Raw genomic sequence first — 24,041 nt, forward strand, 5'->3', positions numbered from 1 at the left:
AGGTGGAGCCTGCAGAGGAAAGCATGGTCCAGCTGCACTGCGATCTATTTGGCTTGAAAATCACTCACAGACATACTGAAAAGCACCCCCATCCTCCCACGCACTCCAAGAAAACCTCGATGTCACTCTTCCCTCACCTTACTCCCACATTTTAGGCACCTCGGATTTAGGAACTTTATTTTTTCCTTTATGTACATCTGATATATAATATAGTATTAGTTATGTTAATTTCAGGTGTCCAATACACTGACTGGACATTTTTTTATACTTTACTACATCCTCTCCACACTAATTCTACTAATCATGTCTTGCTGTGCATACTTATCACACTATTGATTACGTTCCCCCTTCACCTTCTCACTAGTACCTCATCAACTCAATGTTTCAGAAATAATTTTCCTTTCCAAAAATGGGTAAGTTTCCTGTTTACCCTTATTCATGGTACTACTTCACTCTCTGGTCCCAAGTTCATACCAAGTATGTCAACTTCAGCAGTTTGTATCCTTGAGTTTCTCCCTCTGCATTAATCCCTGACTAGAGCAAATTTTTGCTTCTTGGCTGAACCACCTGTTTGCTACTTCAGCGCTCCCTATCCCCAGCCAATTCCCTTCCAAATACTGCCAGGTTCTCTTTCTTCCCCAAGAACCCAGTGTTTTCTCATGTAACAGTTCAATACTCCCTCTGTTAAAAGGGCCCAGGTTAACTATAGTATGCGTATATGCATACATGGGCAACTGTCTTAGAAACCAACAGGGGCATACACTAGAACAATGTTTTTTCCCCAATATACTAAAAATGGTTGCTATTAGGTACGGCCACCAAATCTAGCCAAACTGGTATAAGAACTCAGATTAATTATAATCAATACAAAAGAAAACACAAATTACATTACTTTTGAATGGGCATTTGGCCTTACGCATGTAAATAGCTAAGTAGCATAGACAAAGTCAGATATAATATTGCTTTTAACAAACATTTCATTAAGATATGCATTAAAAAAATTTGAAAACAGCAAAATAAACTGGTTAATACTGAACCATCAATTTCAGGATGTGAAAATGAAACCATTGAGATGGTGGTTATGAACCATAGCAACATCAAAATAAAGAAAATGTTGAAAACAGTTTTCCATGTGGAACAAACTCACGCTGTTCAAAAGAGTAACAATGGCATGACAGAAATAATTCTGTAAGGGTGCTAAGATGTACAAGGGATGTTTCCCTTAACTACCACAATTTGATTCAGTTACATACATTTTTATGGCAACTTTGAGGTCATCAAAATTGTCTACAAAACAAATTCCCAACCTGGGTGGTCCACATGCAAACTGCTGGCCTCCTGCACGCAGCGCTGGCTGAAGGTCACTGTCCGTCCGCCCTCAACACTGTCCACTCTGCTCTGACCTGCAGAGTCCCTCTTCTCCTGTCTACCCTGCTTCCGTCCTCACTCACACAGGGGTACCATGACAGGTATCCCCGTGTCTGGCATCCAGTATTTGTTTAAATAAAGTTATGTAAAGATCCAGTGAAATCAGCAGACTAAACCCCAATAGAAATGCAGTTACTGATGCAAACTCACAAGAGAAAAATGGCAATACATTAGTGCTTATGCAAATCAAGTAAAATACCAAAATCGCCACAAAAAGAAGTCCAAGAGTTTAAAAGTAACTGGAGAAAAATGTAAGTACATGGAAAATATTCATCCACAAAGCAATGCCAGTAAAAATTACAAAACTTATGCTTTTGTGGATCAGTTTATCAGAAACAATTGTAATCATGATGCCTCTCTGGTAATCCTTGATGGCAATCAACAGTGCCTTACGATGCTGTTAGAAAGCCACGTGAATAAAACATTTAAGTCACAGTAACATTCATATCCCACAGTGCACAAATGCACACGTCCTTCCTTACTCTAATCTAAGGTAGCAAATACATCTTAAAAGTATAAAACAATCTTAAAAGCATAGCACACTAGCAAAAATACCCACAAATACAGGAGCAATGTAAATCACGGACTATCATCTATTCATTATAAATGATAAAGCACAAGAACTATGTAATAAAATGAAAATCATAAACACTCATTTAAGTAGAAAACTATTTAGTTTAAAAGCGAGATTCCAACTACCTAACATGTTCTCATACCTAAAGAAAATGGAAAAAATAAATTTCAACCTCATGTTGTGGTTGAAACATGGGTACGTAGTTTTTGGTTTATTTTTCCCTTTTTTCTGCTATCACTACCAGGCTTTTGATTTTAATAATGAAAAAAAAATGATTTTGTCAAAATGTCTCTCAAAATTACCAGTCTACATGTCTACCTGACCTGAACATGATTCTCAGGCTTGACCCTTTCCCCAGAAACCCCTGGCCCTCTGCCCTGGAATGCGCCAACCACCCTTTCTCGACCACCTCCTACAGTATTCACCCCCTCCCCCAATGGCTTCACCTGGGTGTTCTCATCTATTATATGTGGTTTTCTAGAGATCGATCAGCCGACTTTGCTTTTAAAAGGCAGTGTTTTAGTTTTTTGTCTGCCACTCAACCTGTCGCCGTATTGTCAATACATCCAGCAACCACATGCAACTCAATGGGCATGGCTGTGCGCCTGTCAACTTATTTACAAGATCTGGCAGTGAGTGGTCAGGTCCTTACCTCCCTTGCGCTGAAGTAATCTTTGCAACTAGTACCATGTACATAAAACTAGCACTTGAGAATCAGGAAATTACATGGTCTTACTTGCATATGGTACGATTTAAATAACATTATACTTCGGGACTTAGAAGAGTATGTGGTTTGTATTAAGGAACCAAAAAATTACTGTTAAAAAACTTGTGAACACTTAGGCATTTAAGAATGTCCTCTCTTGGAATAAATTGAGGCTATGGACAGATTCCATTGAAATCAAGTCCACTCTTATACTTAAGCAATCACTGAAGAATGCTGGAAAAATAATTTAGCAGGGGATTTTTTTTTAACAACTCCTTTGTTTTACAACTCCAAATGGTGGCCATAAACAGGACTAATGAACTTGAGTTGAGAAACATTTAAAAACACATAAAGGAAATCCATAAGAAAATTGAGTCATAACCCCCTTTCCTCTCAGTTTCTGAAAGCGTATTTTTAACCCCTTTGGACTGAGGTCATTCCCATCTTAAAATTTAATGTCACAAACGAAAAACAAACCATTAAATCAGAATCTAAATATGAATAGCTTTTTCCTAAAAAATGTAAGCAACACAAAGACAGACTGCAAATAAATCTACAGCACAGTGAAAAATCATCAAGTCTTTATTACATTGTCAGCTGATTGAAATACAGTGATGAAAACAAAAAGTGAGAAAAAGACACACGGAAAAGGAATAATTAGTAAATAAGCATGGGAAAATATTGAGCTTCTTATTTGCTAATGAATGTGATGTAAACTTGTAATTCAGAAGACACAAATTAAAGTAACACAGGACAAAGTGCTCTTATCTGGCACTCCATTTTTCAAGGCAACGAAGATGGACTAATATAAATAATACTTTCTATAGAATTTAGAAAATGTATCATACGTTCGTATTTGATTTATTTGCACATGTGGACATCTGAGGAAATATCTATTTCATGCAATGCAATTTTCTGCTCTCAGCAGAAAAAATAAAGTCTTACCAGAGAAAATTCTACAACATTCATTAGCAGGGTATTTAGCAGCCATTTGTAGTGATTTTTCATACAAAGTTGAAATCAATATAAATTAAATATGAAACTACCTAAAGGCATGCAGCACAATGAGAGATGGAATACAGAAACATGACGAAGGCGTCGGAGCGAGTGCACCAAGGTCCTGCTTTCACTGTCCTAGGCTTCCTGCGAAGGGCTTATGGCATGAGGCTTTTAAAGAAAAGTTTCTGTTTACCTCCCAAAACCCTATTCTTTAAGGATTTCTGTACTCCTGATCGCGGCTGCATCAGCTCTAACCTGGGTTTTCGCTTGGAATCGGCTACCTGGGATGTCCCAAGACTGCTTTAACCACCTCGAGGTGTCTCAGCTAGGAAAGCCTGCCTCAGTTCTGCCTGGAAGTCCACCACAGGTGCTTGCTGCTGCTGCTGCTGCTGCTGCTGCTGCTGCTGCTGGGAGCGCCGAGGGTACAGTTGACACCTGTGATGAGAGCACAACGCAAATGCATGAAAGGCGCTCGCCCACACAGGTACCAGTGAAAGCAGAGATGCTTGCATGTTAAGGGGATCTCCACCTAGGGTCCGAGCACAGCATCACCTTATACACACACTCTATCAAGAAATGGGAATCTCTGCAGACAGGACACTGAGGAATACTCACCCACCTTGGGGATACTACCAACCAAGTAGGATAAAAACCAGGTGCTTTTCCTGTGGAAATGCTATCAGTAGCCCCACACCCACCACTCCCTTTCTCATCTCATCATCTGGAGGAAGTCCAACCCCCAGTGAGGGCCATGGGCATTGGCTAGCGCTGGAACAGAGAGGTTCCAGGGCCCTCGCTGGTCAGGTTCTCAAGCTAAGTTAACCATCTATTAGCAGGAAATTCCAGAGAAAAGCCCTTAACATATCCCTACAGATCAGTAATCTGGCACTGAAGCTCATCCTGAGGATAGGAGACTCTGCTGACAAGACAAGCCTGAAAAAAATGGGTAAGTCCGACCTTGGTGGTAAGTACATACTTACATACACGGAAATATTCAATAGCACTTAGGTTGCCATAAAAGGTTTTCTACTACTTTCTGTGGTTTCTAAATGCTTTTAACATGTTAGATAATAAAGAATTAGGCTGGACTCTTGTCTATGGATCCTGGGAGATAAGCTTTAAATTCCTGTGTTTTCCAGACTGGCTGGGCGGCTCAGTGGATTAGAGTAGCATCCCCAAACGCCAAGGTTATGGGCTTAGTCCCCAGTCACGGCCCACAGAAGCAGCCCCCAGTGAATGCATCAATATCAGAAAGTGAAACAACAAACTGATGTTTCTTTTTCTCTCCAAAGAAAGTATCAATAAAGTAATAAAAATGGCTTAAAAAACAAATCCATGAGTTTACCTAGTGATGGGAGTGTCTGTTATTCATGGTGGCCCCCATCACACCTGAGTTCATGGACACCAGATGACCGAGGACAGGAGCTTTCCAGTCCACAAAGACCAATCAAGATGTTCCAGGGCTGGGGCTGAGCCCGAGCTCCTTAGAAGGGACGGGCCTGACACTGAGGGTCCTCCTATTAAGGGACTATGCTCTCCCCCCGTCAAGGCTAAGCCTGCGCCTACTCCAGGAAGGAAGGGTCAGAAACGTATTGCTCATGCCTTTAAACTTTCCCCTTGCCATTGCTGAATGATTCAATCTTTGCTCGGGCAATCTCAGTTTCAACCCTTTCATTCCGAAACAGAAACTCTGTTTAGAACCCACAAGATTCTTAACAGTGTTGTAGCCTACCCTAACCACCTCCACCCCCGTTTATTTTCTTCCTGAAATTCTTACTGCGGTGTACCTCTTGGGTTTAACCTCAAACTCAACTGAAGACTAAGGTTAACACTGACAAACTAAGTCTCATTCCATATGGCATTTACATTATAAAATGTAGAGTATACATTTAGAAAGACATTTGAAGGGGGCATAAAATAGATTCAGTAAACTCTCCAGCCCCATTTCCAATTCCTCTCAAACTCACTATACATCAGGAAACAGGGAAGACATTCCCCGGGCCCTAAGAATAAGAGCTGATTGGGTGTCATATGTACTGGCAGACAGAATACCATCAACTCCAGGGTGTAATCGATGAGCTTCTATTGGCATTGTTGTTTGTCTGTGGTGTTGTCTGCATACTGCTTTGGGTTTTATTTTGATGCCATGTAGGATAAAGGCTCTAAAAAAATAAATATTGATAGAAACTTCACCCACTAACAAAGATCCTCCCCCATAAGATACCCCACCCACACCTCCCTCCACAACAATTTCTAAGCCACCTCAAGATAGTTTTAGAGATTCTGGGAGGGAGATGGCACTTTTTAAAACTCTGAGGTTACAAAAGACTAGAAGGAAAATGTTATTACAATGTTACAGAAAAACTGACAGGCAAATAGTAAAAGAACCAATTATATAAATAATTCAATTTTGCTTTGTTTTTGGGATGGGGTGCTTATGCTAGTCTTCAGAACTGGTACCCAGGCAATTCCTCAGGAACACTGATTCCTAGGTACCTTTGGTTTCAGGAACAAAAGGATGAGGATGAAAATGTACACTCAAACTGTAATTAGTAAGTACCTCAATCCTAATGATGCTGAGCATACGCACCATTAGGGAGAGCTTAAGGGAACATCAACACTCCTTACCCATTCCTGTAACTACTCTCTATACTATTTCCACAACTGAAACCTCTCCTCAGATCCTTCCTCCAAATCAGCGCCCTGTATATCCAATACTACAGACTGGAGATCAAGAAATAAAACCATCAACAAAAGGTTTCCCCACACGTGGACAAGGAGGTCATCCCTAAAACTGGCTGAAACAAGATGCAATGGCATCACCTGTCCACACTGATGGTGCATAGCATGAAGAATCTAACAAAATGTAACTAAGAGGATGGGATCACCACCCACTAACAAAAGATCTCCCCCAATGGACCCTCCTACAACACCTCTCTTACAATACCCCTATCTCAAGGTATTTGTAGAGATTGGGGACACTGGCACTTTTTAAAACTCTGAAGTTATAGCCCTGGCTGGTGTGGCTCAGTGAGTTGAGCGCAGGCCTGCAACCAAAGGGTCGCAGATTTGATTCCCAGTCACAGGACAGGCCTGGGTTGTGGGCTGAGTCCCCAGTGGGGGAGCTAGAGAGGCAACCACACATTGATGTTTCTCCCCCTCTTCCTCCTTTCCTTCTCCTCTCTAAAAATAAATAAAATACTTTAAAGATTCTTAAGTTACAAAAGGCTAGATGAAAAGAGACATTAACCACATCAAAGAAAATAGGCAAATATACTATTATAAAGGATAAATTATTCATTCGTAAAAATACCAGTTTTGAAATTTCTAAAATGAAAATAAAGACTACACTAAGAAATGTAAGCAAGGTAAACACAGAACAATGGGGCAATCTTTAGTCTCATCAGTAATTTAAAATGTGCAAATAAATATTTTAAGTCTTCATATATGAATAAAAATAAGACAAGTTATGTATTTTTCATTTAAAAGCTTTAAGATTTGAGGAAATAAAGTGCAAATATTAACAAATTTTCAGTTTGCTCCTATCTTCATTTTTTAACAGCTAAGAAAAATAAAAATCTGAGATAATTGTGCTTATCAATTATGTTACTATACCACCCACACACTGCAATTTGTAAAATAAGCGGGATTTATATGCACTGACTTTGAAAGACCCAAGGCACAGTTACATAGAAGAAGTCTCATATGTAAACCACCACAAATGCCTGCCCCTGTGTGTCTGGGGGTGCATGTGCTGATACAGGAGTGTGTGCAGGAATGCAGAGGAAAAGGTGTGAGGACAGAGGTCCACCTACCTGAGAATCACCTGGGGACGGAACAGACTGGTGGAGACTTGAAGTAGATACTCCCTTGTTACCTCTAAATTACATTTTACAGAGACTTAAAAAATGCTAGCTGCTGTTACAATTTGTTAGGATGACTGAATTCTCCAATGTATACTCTCTGTGTGTCAGATTAAAATTGTTCATATAGTTTCAATTAAAATCTCCCTTCTGAAACCCTAAACATTATCGTGTATACATGAGGGTGTCTCCAGAAAGTATGCAGCCATGTAATGTGAAAAATATTCCATGGAAGATACAAGCTACAAGAAACATTGTACATAGGACAATGACACCTCAGACCCCTTTCAAGGTAGGCATCTTGGAACCTCACACAGTTCTACCAGCATCTCTGTCACTGGTGGAAACACTCTGAAATCCTGTGTTGGAATCGCCATTACCTGCCCCGTTGTATTTTCCTGAATCTCATCAATGGTCTGAAATCTCTTCCCTTTCAAGGTGATTTTAGCTTTGGGAAAAGCCCAAGATGCACGGTGCCAAATCTGGGCATAGGAGGCTGAGTCACCTGCATGACTTGATGTTTCACCAAAAAAAACTGCAAGTCACGATGTATGAGTGGGTGTGTTGTGATGAAGCTGCCAATCACCAGTTGCCTTGGCTGTGGCCATTTTCGTCATATGCAATCTCTCAACCGATTCAGAACACTGAGGTATTTAGTTACCTCTTATTGTTTGGACTGAAGGAACGCTCAAGATGGACAACACCCGCCCAATCAAAAAACAGTTAACATGGTCTCTATCTTGCTGCAACTCTGCCACACCTTCTTTGGGCATGGAGAACCAAGTGACTTACGTTGGGACGACTGGGCCTTTGGTTTCAAATCATAGCCATACACCCACACTCACCTCCAGTTATGATCTTCTTGAGGAAATACGGTTCATTAGTAGCAGTTTGAATCAAGTTATTAGCAACTACAGCTCAATGTTCCTTCTGCTGTGGTAGCAAAAGCCACGGAACATATTTTGCCCCTACATGCCAAGATCCTACATCAGAATCCTGGACACAGGAGTTTTTGGAATCCCCCGATCAGCTTCCAGTTACCACACCATCATTTGCCTATCTTTGCTGACTGCAGCCCGTACACTCTGAACATTCTCAAGTGTTCTGCTTGTTGCAGGCTTCCCAGAACGTGGATCGCTTTCAACAGATTCTTCACCATCTCTGAAGCAGATGCTCCTCTCATCTATGCTGCACTCACTGCATCAGCTCCAGAAGCTTTCAGAATCATCCCAATAGCTTCCACAGAGCAATGTTCAAGCTTAATGCAAAATCTGATGCAGATCCATTGCTCTACTCAGTCATTTTGAATGCAACAGCCACACAGTACACATGCTCACTCAACTGCATGTGCCAGCCCCACTCTCCTCGGCTGCCAGGTCACACTGATGGGGCGCAAACAGTGCTCATGTTAACGAGCTGGACTTTTTCCAGGAAGACCTTGTATGTACTACGTAAAGAGGGAAATATTTATATATTTCAAATTTTACCCGGATAAAGGTACTAATCAAAAAAGTCTAAATACTGCACAGCAAGCATGTATACATAAATTAACATCCATTCAATAAACAGAGCATTTTATATGCACAGAAAGTTGGTTAATAAATAGTAATATATGTACTTACATAAATGATAAAGCAGACTTCAATATACGTACATTGAAGAATACTTAATTTTATAAAGATAAATTAAAACCTACCTACATATGTGTGGAAAAAAGAAAATACATTTTACTAAAATTTTAATAGAAGTTAGGACAATATAATTAAGGAGGATTTCACTGGTTTTAATGCTACGTCATCTTCTGTATTCTATGGATGCATCCTGGCCCCTCACTGCATGGTACTTTGCTCTGAAATGAGAAAGGACTTTGATCTACACCAGTTCTCAACTCAGCACTCACTCCTGGTTGCTCAGGGAGGCCGTCCTCCTGCGTTTGACCTGGACTTCCACCTCGGGTACGTGCTGTTCCGTGGTCCTTCTCAAGTGTAAGCGGTCCCTGAAGCAGAAAAAGGGATTTGTTTGATACAATTCATCAGTTTATGAAGCTACCATTTATTTTAAGGTTATATTTATACCTGTATTTGATACAATGGAATTTTCTTAAAATATCCACAATGTAATTAAAACAAGGTACAGTGATATTTGTTAACTGTATCTCAAACTGGAAAAAACAAGGTAAACTAAAGTATTAGCAGGTCTTTGTCTTCCAGTAGCCAGGCTCTATCCTAACACCACTCCCCCCCTGCATTAGAAGCCCATTAACATAAAAAAATAACTGGGAGAAAAGTATCAGAAAAAAGCAAAAATATATTTCTGCTTTTATTCACATGTAGATTTAAATCTATATACTGTGTATATAAATATACAGAAGTACTACATATACCTAAGTACTTGTGTAAAAAACAGCTGAGTTGATTGGAAAAATGATTTGAAAAATATTTTATTAGATTTTTTTATATAGTTGAATAAAGCATAAAAGTTTAAATTATAAAATGTCTACTTAAGCAGTCTTCTGTGCAATCACTTTTTTAGGATTTGCAAAAAAATAAAAATAAAAGGAAAAATAAAATAAAAGGGATGGGTAAGCAAAGGAGAAAAAAAAAAAGACAGAGAGCCCGCCCCCCGCTGGCGCCATGTCAGGAGGCGCGCGCACAAAATGGCGGCCCCAGTTAGAAGCCACAGGAGCCCCTCATAGGACTTAACCTTACAGACGCTGATTCAGGAAGGACAGCCGGCATTTGAGAAAAGCCAAGAAAGGGAGAATTCAGGTTCCCTGAACCCTATTTTAAAATTCTTGTTAGACTGTGCAAAGTAACACAGGTAGTTTGCCAAGAACCCCAAATAAATTGTATTATTGCTTAAGGAACTGTAATGTTCTAGTCAAGCAGTAACAAAGATTTAAAAAATCATGTGCAATCATATTTTTAAATGTCTCTAATTTTTTAGAAAATGGTTCCTCCTTACACAATACCTGTTAAATTCGTTACCTGGATTTCTCCAAAAGTAGAAAAAAGGCTTTGCTTCAAAGAACACTATTACTATTAACAAAGTGAAAAAAACAGAATAGAAGAAAGTATTTGCAGTTAATAGAGCTGATGAGAATCTAATATCCCATGTATGTAGTTACAATAATAAAACAAAACGGAACTTAGAAAGGGTAGGAGTTGCACAGACTGCTTTCCAAAAGGTGTACAAATTCCCATCGGCGCAGGAAGATGCTCCAGATCACGGCTATTGGAGAAATGCCAATCAAAACTGCAAAACCACGCTTCATACCTCAGGAGGAAATGGAGCAACTGCCAGTAGGACTGTACACTCAAATGTTGATTGGGTAGTTAATATTTAACCCACTAATTCCACACCTACTAAGTGGAATGAAAAGTATACACCTGAGCATGAATGTGCCTAGCAGCGTGATTCACAATAGCCTGAACATGGAAATAACCCTAAGTACACGAACTGATTAATAAATAACAAAATGTGGTATGGTATATCCATCCATGGAAAGTCACTCAGCCATAAAAGGAATGAAGGACTGACTCACACAACAGTTTCAAATACAGGGTGGGCAAAAGTACACGTTCAGTTGTAATACAAATAAATAATAATACAAGAATAAATTGTTTCAGGTACTCAGAACTGTAACCTGCTTTCGCCCACCCCACATATTTAATACGTTATGTTAATACAATAGGAAGGGACTATCATGGACCACCGCTACGTCACTGACCACTGCTGTGATTCAGAGTGTAACTGAAAACACCATTCCCAAAAACCTCTTCAGCTCCTTTACCCATTCACATCAGTTGCTCGGTATGCAAAGGACTGCATTCAACTGAGAAAAAAGAACCAGAGCACAAAAATATTTAATTTTCTGAATCTCCTTTTTAAAAGCTACATTCAAAATCTATGAGTGGTTTCATTTCAAAAGTATTGAAATGTGTTCTAAATACATACACATATGCATTTATAATCTTGACTGCATTCACTACACAGAAACCAACATTTCAGAAAATTAAGTATTTAAAGGAAGACATTTTTTCACGTACAAAATGTTAATTTTGTTTCAAAATCACTTCATTAAGGAAACTGTGGCTATACACCAAAAAGCAAAGTGGTAAGATGACAATGATTTTACTAATTGTCTAATATTTTACCAGATATTTAATATCCCTTACACCCCCCCCAAGAAACTTAATATTAAACTATTAAAAATTCAAAATGACAAAGAACCCTGGTTGGTGTGGCTCAGTGGATGTGCTGGCCTGTGATCCCGCCACGTCCCCGGTAGGGGGCAGGCGAGAGGCAACCCTGCACTGGGGAAAGTTCCCCACCCCCCCCCCCCGCCGTTCCCCTCACTCTAAATATAACTAAAATTCTTTTAAAAAATTTGTTTAAAAAGGCAATGTGAGCTAATCCCTCTCTGCACATTTTCCCACAAACATGAGAAAATCAGTTTTTCCAGAACAAAGCACGTGGAATGGCCCAGGAGAATCGGGGCCAGCATTCAGGAAGCAGAAGACAAAAGACCTTCCCCGCTGCCCTTATTGATCAGTGCGGGAGGCTCAGCCACACTTTCTCAGGCTGCTCTCTCTGCCCTGGGCCACCAAGTGGAGGGGGACACAGCGGACTCCCAATAGAGCCATAATCGCACACTAAAGACAGGAGATCGAATCAAATCCTCACTGTCCCTGCCATTTTGAGGCAGCCCCCATACTCTGCTTACTTCAAGGATTCTTCCTAAAACTAAGTACCCTATTAACCAATGTCACCTCAATACATCTAATAAAATAGAAAAAATAACTAACTAGCAACTTTCAGTGTCAAAGATTATGGTAGAGACGCCTTGACATCCTATGTGAAGTTTGTTAAAAATCTGTGCACATTAAGAAATATGGAAGAGGACCGGGACAAGCGGTAGTGTAACCACACATGGGGAAATATTCTGAAATAAAGACAGAGACAGGCCAGGGAGACCTCGACCATGCAGGACGAACCCCGTACTGACCAGACAGCGCCCGCCTTGGGCAAGGCAAAATGGCGGGCCCGACCAGCGCGTACAAGCGACTCCAGAACGCAACCAGAGAAAAAAAAGTGCAAATCAGAAGCACCAGAAGATTCCACAGTCCTGCTGTTTTTCAATCTCTTCTCAAAGAAACAATTTTACAACAAATCTTTCCAAGATCTCGGTTTATGTTTGTCTTAATTACGTTTCCACCGAGCATAGCCAGACACTCTTGGTATGATGGGTAAGAAAAAAGGAAAAACACATCGAAATCCTGCAAAAACCCCTCTACATTCTTAAAAATGCATCCCCAATCAAAACAGTGGAATACACAACAGGAATAGTTACTTTGTTAATAATCCTTTCCCAACAAGTTTTCATAGTACCTCCAACTGCAAAAAGGATGGGACATTAATATAAAAATCCAATTACGGACAAATATCAATTCCCGAATCCCACGTACAACCACCGACCTGTAGCCTTCTGTCCACTTCTGATTCTCTCCTTTGCTCTTCTTTTTTAGACCTGTTTCCAATTTAATACAACGGTCTAAAGGTGCCATCATAAACAAAATACCAAAAGATTAAAAAATTCGACCCTATTAAGGGTGACATTTGTGCAATCATAAAATCTGAAAAGTGGAAATATTTATAAAAGGTTACAGAAAAAGCAGTTATCTAAAGGCTTACTAAATCCACTTTGCATAGAGAACAATTAGCTTGCTCATAATACAAACCAAAGAAAATCTACGAAAATAAAAAAGGTAGGCCTTTCTGAAAAGTCAGAAAACAGATTAAAGTCGCTCGTACCAGTGATAGAGGAGACTGTGCTAGCACCGCTGGACGGCCTTCCCTTTCTTAAGTCTCCAGGCCCCACCTCTCCCCTGGTGGGCCCCAAACGCTTGAGGCGCCCCTGCGCAGAGCCTGGGCCTCACGCCTTCCGCCCTCCTCCAACAGCTGGGGGGAGGGGCAGCTGCGAGGCCGCAGTGCGAGCAAGCCCCTTCTCCTCCCTCGCCCAACTGCGGCTGCACAAAGGCAGGGGCGGCACTCGTGACAGACAGGTGAGGGGAGTGGCTGCCGCCGCCTCCAGGTAGATGCTGCACACACCCCTCCTCAGTGCGGGCCCCAATGTAGCCACTGCGCCTGCGCAGCCCGACCCCACACTCTCCAACCCTGCGACTCCGGAGGGGAGGGGGCGGCCACCCCCACAGGCCCGCCTCCGCAGGCCGCACTGCGCCAGGGGGCGATGGCGGCACGCATTCTTGCCGCGCAGGGGCGCGCGCGGCCCCTCCCCCACTGCGGCACTGCGAGCGGGGGCGACGGCCCCCTGCCCGCGCCTGCGCGCCCCGCGTGGCTGCGGCAGCGGCCATCTTGGGGGAGCAACACAAAGGCTGGGCTGGGACACAGCCCGTGCGTGGCCGCCCGGCCAGCCAGCCAGCCCGACACACCTCGTTTCGAACAACGGCAGGAGACACCCCGCAACGCCGCATCCCGACCCCGGCACACTCGCCACATGTTTAGCGAGCGCTGCACGCCCTTCATCTGGCGCCACAGCACAAAACAAAGGAGTGCAAAGGAACAAAAGCTAAGGGCGTGAACGTTAGTACAGCCATCCCTTCAGGCAAGGGTGGGGCACAGAATCGCCACAGCGCGCTAAGCCCCGGCTGCCCCTCGTCACAGACGATCGAACATTCCCTTTCTTCCAAATGACGTCAGCAGACGGCAGAAAGCGCCCTTGCAGACCCCGCTGCCACCCTGCCCTCAGGCGCCTCCACCACCAAACAGACGAACCCCCGCACAGAGCCCCCGCCGCACTGCCCCATCACTGCCACCTCGGCCACACCGCCGGCCACATTCACATCCGCCACGCCGTCCCCTTCCCCACACCACTGCCAAAGCAGTTTCTCCACTTCCCACACCCACCACGGCCACCGTGGTCAACCTTGTGCCCTCCGTAAACCGCCACGGTGTCCACCGGAGATCCCCGAACCACTGGAGAGGCCACCCCCTCACGACCGAGTTCATTGTTAACACCCTACGCTCCGCCCCCTCACACCACCAGTGACGCCCCACCCCATAGCCCCCTCCCCACCCCCCGCCCCCCACCCCCCGCCCCCCACCCCCCGCCTGATGCAGCGAGGCCGTCCGCCATCGCTGCGAACCCCCCCCCCCCCACGACCACGGCCTCAGGTCTCAAGGACAAAGGGCCACCTTACTAACGACCGGCTCGGAGGCGGCAGGATGGTGCAGACGAGCCAGAACGCCGCACGATGCGGGCAGGGCACAGTCTGGACGCACAGCCGAGCCCCGCGCCTCCTAAGGCGTCCCTTATGGCTCTCACGAACAAAGGCTTTGAGGTTCCAGATTCCCCTTCTATCCAACACACTCCAGAATCTGCGACCCTGGAGTATCGCACTTAACCACAAGCGTCCCCCAAGCGCGGCGAGGGGAGCTGCCCGCACCGCTGACCTGGCCCGCTCCATCGCGCCGCTGCCGCTGCTCACAACACGTCAGGCATCGCCGGCGGCCGCTCCAGACTGCGCTGGCCCCCGCCGCCGCAGCGCCAACTAATCACCCCCGTTCTGTCTGCGCATGCGCTGTACTCCGCGCCACCACCGTCCGCGCCTGCGCGGCAAGTTGCCGCAGTGCCGCGATCCTGCCGCAGTGCGGCTCGCCAGCGCCCTTCTCCACTGGAATAACTGGGCGGTGGTGTCTCCCGCTCCCCAGGGCGCTGGTGGCTGGAGATGGGGCTCTGAAGACGGGGTTCTAACCACCACCACCCCAGGTTAATGACAGTGTTTCCCTATTTTAACGTGTGTGTGTGTAAAATGTTCAGAAAATGATTCTTGGTTCCCAGCAGATGCGTGCGGGCACCACTGACCAAACAATCACGATCCACAATCAGTGGTCACGTCTTGCTACAGGCCCAGCTGAGCTGCTGGTTTGCAAAGTTACACTGATGCAAAACCACATTCAACGCACAGACGCTAGGATGTGAGGCTCTGGCTAGTCGGAAATTTGAAAAGATAGCGCATTGTTCAAATTTGATGAGATTTCCCTCTTCCTACTTTCTACATTATTTTTTTTTGTAAATTGAAAGCTACACCAAGAATATCAATGCAGTTAAACTCTAAAACAGAACGAATAGATCATTAAATCGGCAAAATTGGCTATTCCTTTCTTGTAGAACACACAAAAAAATGAACTTGAATCCCTACATAAAACGAGATTTTATAAAACTTGGATACATTAAAATGGTTTTTTGTTTTTGTTTTTTCCCCAATAATCAATGACATCTGGGCTGGGGGGACTAGTACTTTCATACAACACTAAAGGACAACTAGTTTAAATTATTATCTTTCCTAAAAAGGCCCTCTACTGAAGGAATGGACTCTTTGGTAAGTTTCTGCATATGTATAGCATGGAAAAAAACAAGGGAAAGATGAGGACCGAATCCCGAAGATCCATTTGCATAGTGCTTTGCATATCTTTGCCCTTTATTCAATGGCCCATATCAAAGAACTAAGATGGAGGTGGATTAACTAAATCACTATTGTAGCTCAAGTCCGTTCCCCACCCCCCTACGCTAGTGCTCCATTCCCAAAGATCTTAATTCAAGCAAGTGTGAAGACATATCAGTGCAGACTTCTGTTATAGTTAAAATGTTGGAAACTATGTAACTTGCCTAGTGGAAGCTGGGTAGGCTAAATAAATTAATGTGTAGGGTGGGTGGATGTGGAAGAGGATATTTGGGTACAAAAGGTGATGGAAAAAATAAAAAATTAATGTATACATAATAAAATATAGCTGATGTAAAGAATGAAACATTAGGCTGAACCGTGTAACTTACCAATGGTTAACAGTGTTTGACTATAAGAACTGCAATTTCGAATAGTTCATCCTTACATATTTATGGGAAGTACCATAGGAAGGATTTTAGAATATGCCACCGCCAAAACATGACATTTTGGCATACTGTTTTGAGTTAATCCCCTACACATATAAAATCATGTAAAATTATATGTGGATATGTATATAAATATATGTTGGCACGCACACTGAAAAAACGGTGAAAGAACACACAGCACTATATATAGTCCAGTGATGGAAAATATGCCTTTGGCCTCAGACTTGATTGATTCAAATTCTGGCTTTGACACTGGACAGTAATGTCACCTGGGGCAAGGTGACATTACTGGGGCAAGGTGTTTTATTCTATTAATCTATAAAATGTGGCAGGATTTTATCTTATTCAATGACTTGACAATTAAATGACTTAATATACATACTTAGAACAGGGTCTGGTACAGACTAAAGTCGCGACGCTAGCGTTGGCTCTTAGAATTGTAGCAGTTATTACAGTGGTAGTTCCACCTGGAAAAGGTACTTTGTGAGGAGTGCAAATTGTGCATATATTCCCTATCATTGACTACAGTCCATACATAACTCAGATTTCCTCAGTTTTATTCGCTTTCCTGTTGCAAATTAACATGCAAACTATGTTCAGTAGTCCTTTTTCTTTAGGCTTCTCTTGGTTGAAACAATTTGGATATTTGGGGGGGGGGTTGTCTTTTACTTTTTACTGTTTATACTTTTTTCAGTTATCATTAAATAGTTTCAGAATGACGAAAAATAAGTATTACTGAGACAGGAGAATAGTATACTTAATTGTAACTCTAATGTACTTAATTGTCTCATTTCTTGACCCATCTCTCACCCTTTCCAGCCTGCTCTTTCTGACAACGCTGATGACTCTGCTTGTCATTTCCTGGCTCCTCTACTGCAGTGAGAAGCTTGCCCTGGGCTCCAGAGAAGGCATGAGGGGCTCCTCCAGTCTCAGACAATTCAAAGAGAGCCACCATTATAGCTCATTCATCTATTTCAATAGAAAAATTGACATCCGTTTATAAGCCAGAACAGATCCTACAGGTAGGAAGGGAATACACAGGGAAGGAGACGTCACCAGTCAACTCGGCTGTCAGGACTATGCTCATACAGCCTAACATGTCTCCCCACGATTGCATTTTTTCTCAAGTCTAGCCTTATCTGCAAGTCAAACACACAGCGGTGTGAATTTACAGGACATCAAGTCTGGGAGAAAACTATTCCTGTGTGACCTTGACTTAAGCAATGGTTTCTTAGGTAGGACACCTAAAGCACGTGCAACCCAAACACACAAACAAAAAGGTAAATTGGACTTCACAACAATTACATAAAGGGTTTTGCTTCAAAGGACAACATGAAGAAAATGGAAAGGCAACCAACAAAATGGTAGGAAATATTTGTGACTCACAGCTGGCAAAGGAATCTGACAACTCAAACATAAAAATCCAAAAAAATTTAAAATGGGCAAAGGATTCATAGACAATTCCCAAAGAATTGGGTGAACAGATGGCCAATCACGACAAGATGCTCAGCATCATTAGTCACAAGGGAAACGCAAATGAGTGGTTCGAGGAGACGCTGTTTTACACTCACGAGGGGACCCACATTCACGAAGATAGTAACAAGTGTCATGCAGGAGGTGGAAACATTGGAACCTTCTTACATTGCTGGTAGGAATGGAAAATAGTGCAGTGTCTTTGGAAAAGACTTTGGGAGAACCTGCAAATTTAACCATAAAGTTACTGTATGAACCGCAATTCTACTTTTAGGTACGTAACAGCCCAAAGTGAACATATATCTACACAAAAGCTTGCACATGAACTTTTAAAACAACCTTGCTGTAATACTCAAAAAGTGAAAACAACCCAAATGTCTACCAGCTGATGAGTGGACAAAGAAGGTATGTGGGATGGCACACCTGTGAGATGGGGTATCATGTGGCCATAAAAAGGAATGAAGTGTAGACAGATTCATGCTACAGAATAGTTGCACCCTGAAAATGTTATGGTAAGTGGAAGAACCAAACACAAAAATCACACATTGTGATTGAATCAATTTATAGGATATGTTCAAAATAGGCAAATCCACAGAGAAAGCTGATTAGGGATTCTTAGATCATGGAATGGGGAGCGACAGCTAATGGTTCTGGGGTTCTTTATAGGATTATAAAAATGTAGAGATGTTCAAAAATAAGATTTAAAACTGTAGGGACGATTGTAAAACATTGTGAGTATAGTACAAAGCGCTGAATTGGGCAATTTTAAGAAAGCAGATTTTATGTGCATTTCATGTGTAATTCATATGTGCATTTGAAGTCAATATTTTCAAAACCCCAATTGGTGGGCATCCTACAAAATACCTGCCCAGTAATCACCCAAACCGGCAAAGGCATCAAAATCAAAATTGAATAATACGGGATGTAAACTGTAATTGGAAAACAAAGTTTAAAAACAAAGAATAGAAAATCTGAGAAACTTACTGAGTCTTCACACAGCCAAGAAGAGCTTTGGGACAGGTGTACTAAATTTAATGTCACCCTGGATGAGAGCCTGGAACAGAAAAAGAACATTTATGGAGACACTGAGGACATCTGAATGAAGTATGACCTTCAGTTAATACTAGTGTAGCAACATATTGGTTTATTAACTGTAACGATGATGTAAGATGTTGATGATGTGTGTGTGTGTGTGTATTCATATAGTGTAGGGGACTCTCTGAAATAATGATCTAAATATAAAACTGTTCTGAAATAAAAAGTTAATTCAAGGAAGAATTATCGAAAAAAGATATACAAAAATGTCTACTACGGTCACCTACAAAGGAGAAGAAGGCTGGCAGACAAGGGTAACATGGAGATACCCCACTGAAGAATCTCTGAAATTCTACTTTTTAAAAAGATTTCTCTTATACTTATAAATTTTACCAAATGAAAAGCAAACAAGCAGCTGGTAGCGAAAAACGTGTTCAAGGAAACTTATCAAACTCACGCCATATATACGGTTACAAGAAAGGACCCAAGAGAACTCGTTTGCAATATTCCTCGATAATGAACATCTATCTACCTGTTACATTAAGAACTCATGGAAATCAACAAAGATGTCTTTATGAAGCAGGACATTTCAAAGACAAGATACTCGCCGAGTCACTAGTTAGTGTTTGCTCTTTGTGGTGCACCTGTCCCAGCTCGCTCTCTACCTCGATGGCCCTCCCCACCCTCCCCGCAGCCAGCCCCGAGCCCGCACGCATGCAGCCTCCCGCTCTGCCCCGAGCTCCTCCCGCTGCAGGAGAACAAAGAACAGACCCCTGGCGGGTCGGCGTGAGCCCATCCCCCAACCGGAAGCGAGAGGACAGGCCCGCGAATGCTGGAAGCAGCTTCGGGCAGAAAACGTTCAGAGTCTTGACCAGAGGGCCTCAGGGTCTAAACACATTCCGGCCCCTGGGAAATCTGCTGCTGGGGCCAGATGTGCACGAACCCCAACGCCGTTATTGTGACTCTTCTTGCGCTTTGGAAGCCTCCAAGTCAACAGTGGAAACTCCAAGCGCACACACTTGGTTTTTCTGAGATAAGCTGGGCAAGCGGGGGAAGATTAGAGAGGGCAGGGAGGAGAGAAGGCAAAGAGTCTTTGGTTTTAAGGGTGGATTGTTTTCTGAGGCTCGTCTTAAATTGAGGGAATGTTGATAAACTGTTGTTGAACAGTGAGTGGTAGACGGCGATGTTCGGACTCATAAATCAGCTGCATTTTCTGAATTTGAGGCAAGTATAAAAAGTCCTGCCCGGTCATTAAAAAAAAAAAAAAAAAAAGTGCATCTCTTGGATAAAAGACTTTTGGAGGGGGTGAAAAACCCTTTGAAAACAAAAACACAACTCTCTTTCCACACAAAGTATAGATTCAGGTTACTTTTTAAATATCAAATGAGGCATGAACGAAGTTTTGTTTTTGTGACCACGGAAAACGCTCGTTCTATCTCCTGTGCCATTAGGAGAACATTTGTGGAAGTCTTTAAAATATATTCATCTTAAAAAAACACACACTAAAAAAAAAAAAGACAAAAGCAAAAAAACCAAAATGTTTGTCTTCACTAAAAAGCATTTCAGGTAAGAGGAAAATAAGCATAATTTATTTTAAAAAACGAAATTTCATTCCAATGTATGAAAACTAAAGCAAATATAAAAGAGATGAGAATTATCAAATAAGATGCAAACAATTTGAGCTCCAGGTAAAATCCTTTTGTATATTAAAACTGTGGAATGTGGACAACAGTATTGGAAATGGTACCGCAGAGGCACTGAAGTCCTTTTCTGGAAGCAGGAACTCAAGGCTACAAAACAATACAGACCACATGATTTGAAGTCTGTATTTTCTGTGAGCAGCTAAGTTTATTTTTTCATTTTTTTATTTCAATGGATGCGTTAATTTTTTTAGAGAAAGAAAAGAAGGGAGAGAAAAACACATGTACCCCACGGTTGGGGACAGGGTTGAACCCCAGAACCTTGGTGTTATTACGAAGGTATTCTAACCAACTGAGGTACCTGGCCAGGGCTGCTAATTTTATTATCGACTTATTTATTTTACAAACATATGTTGCGCTTACCATGCACCAGGTAATTTTCCAGGCACTTTAACATCGGTCCACATCACAACAATAGGAGCCGTTTCCTATCTCCATCCCTTTTAGAGGTTAGGAAGCGGAGGCCCAGAGAGGTTAACCGCCACCCTCAGAGCCACACAGCTCCCGAGTGGCTGAACTCAGACACCAGCCCCGCAGGATGCTTCTGTGACCTCACCGCCTGACCACCGCCTGCTGTGGGCAAGGCCTCTCTTCATTGTGATTTTTATTCCACAAAGGGTTTGTACAAATCCACACCCAGGGCCCAGCACCAATATCACCCCTTTTTAGTACAAAATCTTTTATCACAAAATCATAAGCATGTAATTCTGCAACGTAACAATATCACACTCAAGCACACCATAGGACATTTTAGGTGAAAGGCTGTAATTAAAACTATACATTATTTTACACCCGTGTTATTGCCCCACCGACCACACTCACACAGGCGTTCCTGCTGCCGGACCCTGCAGAGTAAGCTCGAGCCCAAGGAGAAGGCTGGGTGAAGAGACAAAAGAGGATGCACACTCTCAGCACAAAAGCTGTTCTCAAAGCACTGGGGGGCGGTCTTTCGTTACAGGCATAGGCTGTTCCCAGAAAAGGGGACCCAGAGACAGAAATCTTTGCGGCGGGCCCCCTCCCCCAACCTGGGAACAGCAGGAAGAAGATTCTGAGAATGGCGGCCCTCCGAGAAAATCCAGAGCCAGCTCCCGAAGAGGCTCAGCTGGAGGGGAAAAACAGTCCCTATTCCTCTTGAGAAGGCTCGCATGGGACGCAAGCGTCAAAAAAAAAGAAAGAAAAAAGACACTCTTCTACCCATGACCACATCAGGCTTGGGGCAAGAACAACACCCTATAGGGTCAGCAAACTCCACCGAATCCCACTTATTACTTACACCTTTTTCAAATGGTTGTGATTCAAAATGTTGGGAAGAAATCCAAAGCAAGACTATTTCGTGACATGTGGAAAGCATGTGCTAAGTTCAAATTAGGAGGCCCATGAATAAAGTGTAGTTAGCACAGAGCTGAACACAAAAGCCCAGTCTTAGCCTGGCTGCATAACTCAGTTGCATTGAGCGTAGTACTGGATATACCCAGGCTGTGGCTTTGATTCCTGGTAATAAACAACTGACCAGTGAATGCACAAACAAGCGGAACAACAAATCAATCTCTCTTTCTCTATAGAAATCAATACATAATTTAAGAAAACAAAGAAACACCCAGTCTTCTTCTCCAGAGCAGGGAAAGCCCAGGTCCCCCCTCCTGTGTGTTTGATGGTTACTATAACGCTACTCCTGCGCTCACACAGAATCGTTTGTTTCTGACACTTCTGTCCCCAAATGTGTGTTTTTTCTCACACCAAGTACTCGCCACGACTCCAGTGAGGGTCCTACAATTTAACTCAACTCTGACATTACCCACCTGGGTATAGAGTCAGATCCCAGGGCTAAGGCCTCAGTCCTAGGAGACTGCCCTCCCTTCACATGCCCATCACAAGTGGCAGGGCCCAGCTTATCTTCCACTTCTATCCCACTTGGCTTCAGAATGGAGGTTCCCATGACCTCCTACCCCTTGGGGTTTGATTAATTTGCTAAAGTGGCTCACAGAACTCAGGGAAATATTTACTTATGCTTACCAGTGTATCAGAGGAAGAGGTACAGGGTACAGGTGAGCAGCCACGAAGAGATGCATGGGGTGAGGTCTGGGAGGGTCCCAAGTGCAGGAGCTTCAGGAAATGAGGACGGTTTGAGGAGATGCACTTGGGTGCCAAGTTGACAAGGGGTGGACTTGAGGTGGCAATTTGGGGGGTCAGGTTGACTGGGCCACAGGGCCCATATACTTGGTCAAATAGCAACCTGGAAATTGTACTTTGGAGAGACTAACATCTAAATCCGTAGAATTCTGTCCCAATCTGGCTTTGGACTAGACAGAACATAGAACACACAACATAGAATATAGAGAGAACATAAGATATACAATACAGAATATAGGACATAGAACACAGAATATAGAACATAGGACTTAGAACATAGACTATAGAACATAGGACAAGAATAAAGAATGTAAGGCATAGAACATAGAAGACAGAACAAAGAACATAGAATATAGAATTTAGAACACACACCATTGGACATAGAACATAAAAGAACATGGGACACAGAACACGGAACACAGAATATAGGACATAGAACACAAAATACAGAATATAGATTATAAAACTTAGAATATAGAACATATAACACAGAATTTAGATTATAGAACTTAGAATATAGAATATAAGGCATATAACATAGAATATAGAATCAAAGATGGAATATAGATTATGAGACAGAAAATACAATACAGGACATAGAATATAGGGCATAGAATATAGAATATAAAATATAATATTGAAGATAGAATATACAGCATGGGACATAGAATATAGAATAGAGGAAATAGGATATAGAACACAAAACATAGAATATAGGGCATAGAACATAGAATATAGAACACACAACACAGGACATAGAATATAGAATACAGAACATAGGGTATACAACATAGGATATAGACCATGGAATACAGAATATAGAACATAGGACATAGAATATAGAACAAAGAATATAGGACATAGATCATAGAACATAGAATATAGAACATGGGACATAGAACACAGGATGTAGAATGTAGAACATAGAACATAGGATACAGAATATAAGGTATAGGGCATAGATCATACAATATAGGACATAGAATACAGACTATGGAACATAAAATACAGAACACAGAATATGGGATATAGAACATAGTACACAGAATACAGACCATAAGACATAGAATAGAATATTGAATTAGAACATAGGACATAGAATATAGGACACGGAACATAGAATATAGAATATAGGACATGGATCATTGAATATAGATTATAGGAAAAATAACATAGAATTTAGAATATAGAATATAAGACATATAATACAGAAAAAAGGGTA

The 24,041-nt window shown here is 42.2% G+C and overlaps 1 protein-coding gene across 1 annotated transcript; it reads right to left on the bottom strand.

The window, feature by feature from the left end:
- Nucleotides 1-3,997: 3,997 nt before the first annotated feature.
- Nucleotides 3,998-15,173, bottom strand: SNURF (SNRPN upstream open reading frame). The gene is made up of 3 exons (XM_053913139.2): nt 15,044-15,173; nt 9,471-9,566; nt 3,998-4,142 (listed from the first exon to the last, which is right to left on the bottom strand). The coding sequence occupies exons 1-3, from the start codon at nt 15,055-15,057 to the stop codon at nt 4,010-4,012; spliced, it is 243 nt and encodes an 80-aa protein (XP_053769114.1). The 5' UTR covers nt 15,058-15,173; the 3' UTR covers nt 3,998-4,009.
- Nucleotides 15,174-24,041: the final 8,868 nt, after the last annotated feature.

This window comes from Desmodus rotundus, chromosome 10, assembly GCF_022682495.2.
Source record: "Desmodus rotundus isolate HL8 chromosome 10, HLdesRot8A.1, whole genome shotgun sequence".
In the NCBI taxonomy this organism is placed as follows: domain Eukaryota; kingdom Metazoa; phylum Chordata; class Mammalia; order Chiroptera; family Phyllostomidae; genus Desmodus; species Desmodus rotundus.

Bases quoted from the DNA above. Each gene is read 5' to 3' on its own strand.
- SNURF (XM_053913139.2), bottom strand. The intron at 4,143-9,470 runs GTGAGTGCTGAG...CTCTCATCACAG, and splicing joins GCCTCCCTGAGCAACCAGGA to GTGTCAACTGTACCCTCGGC.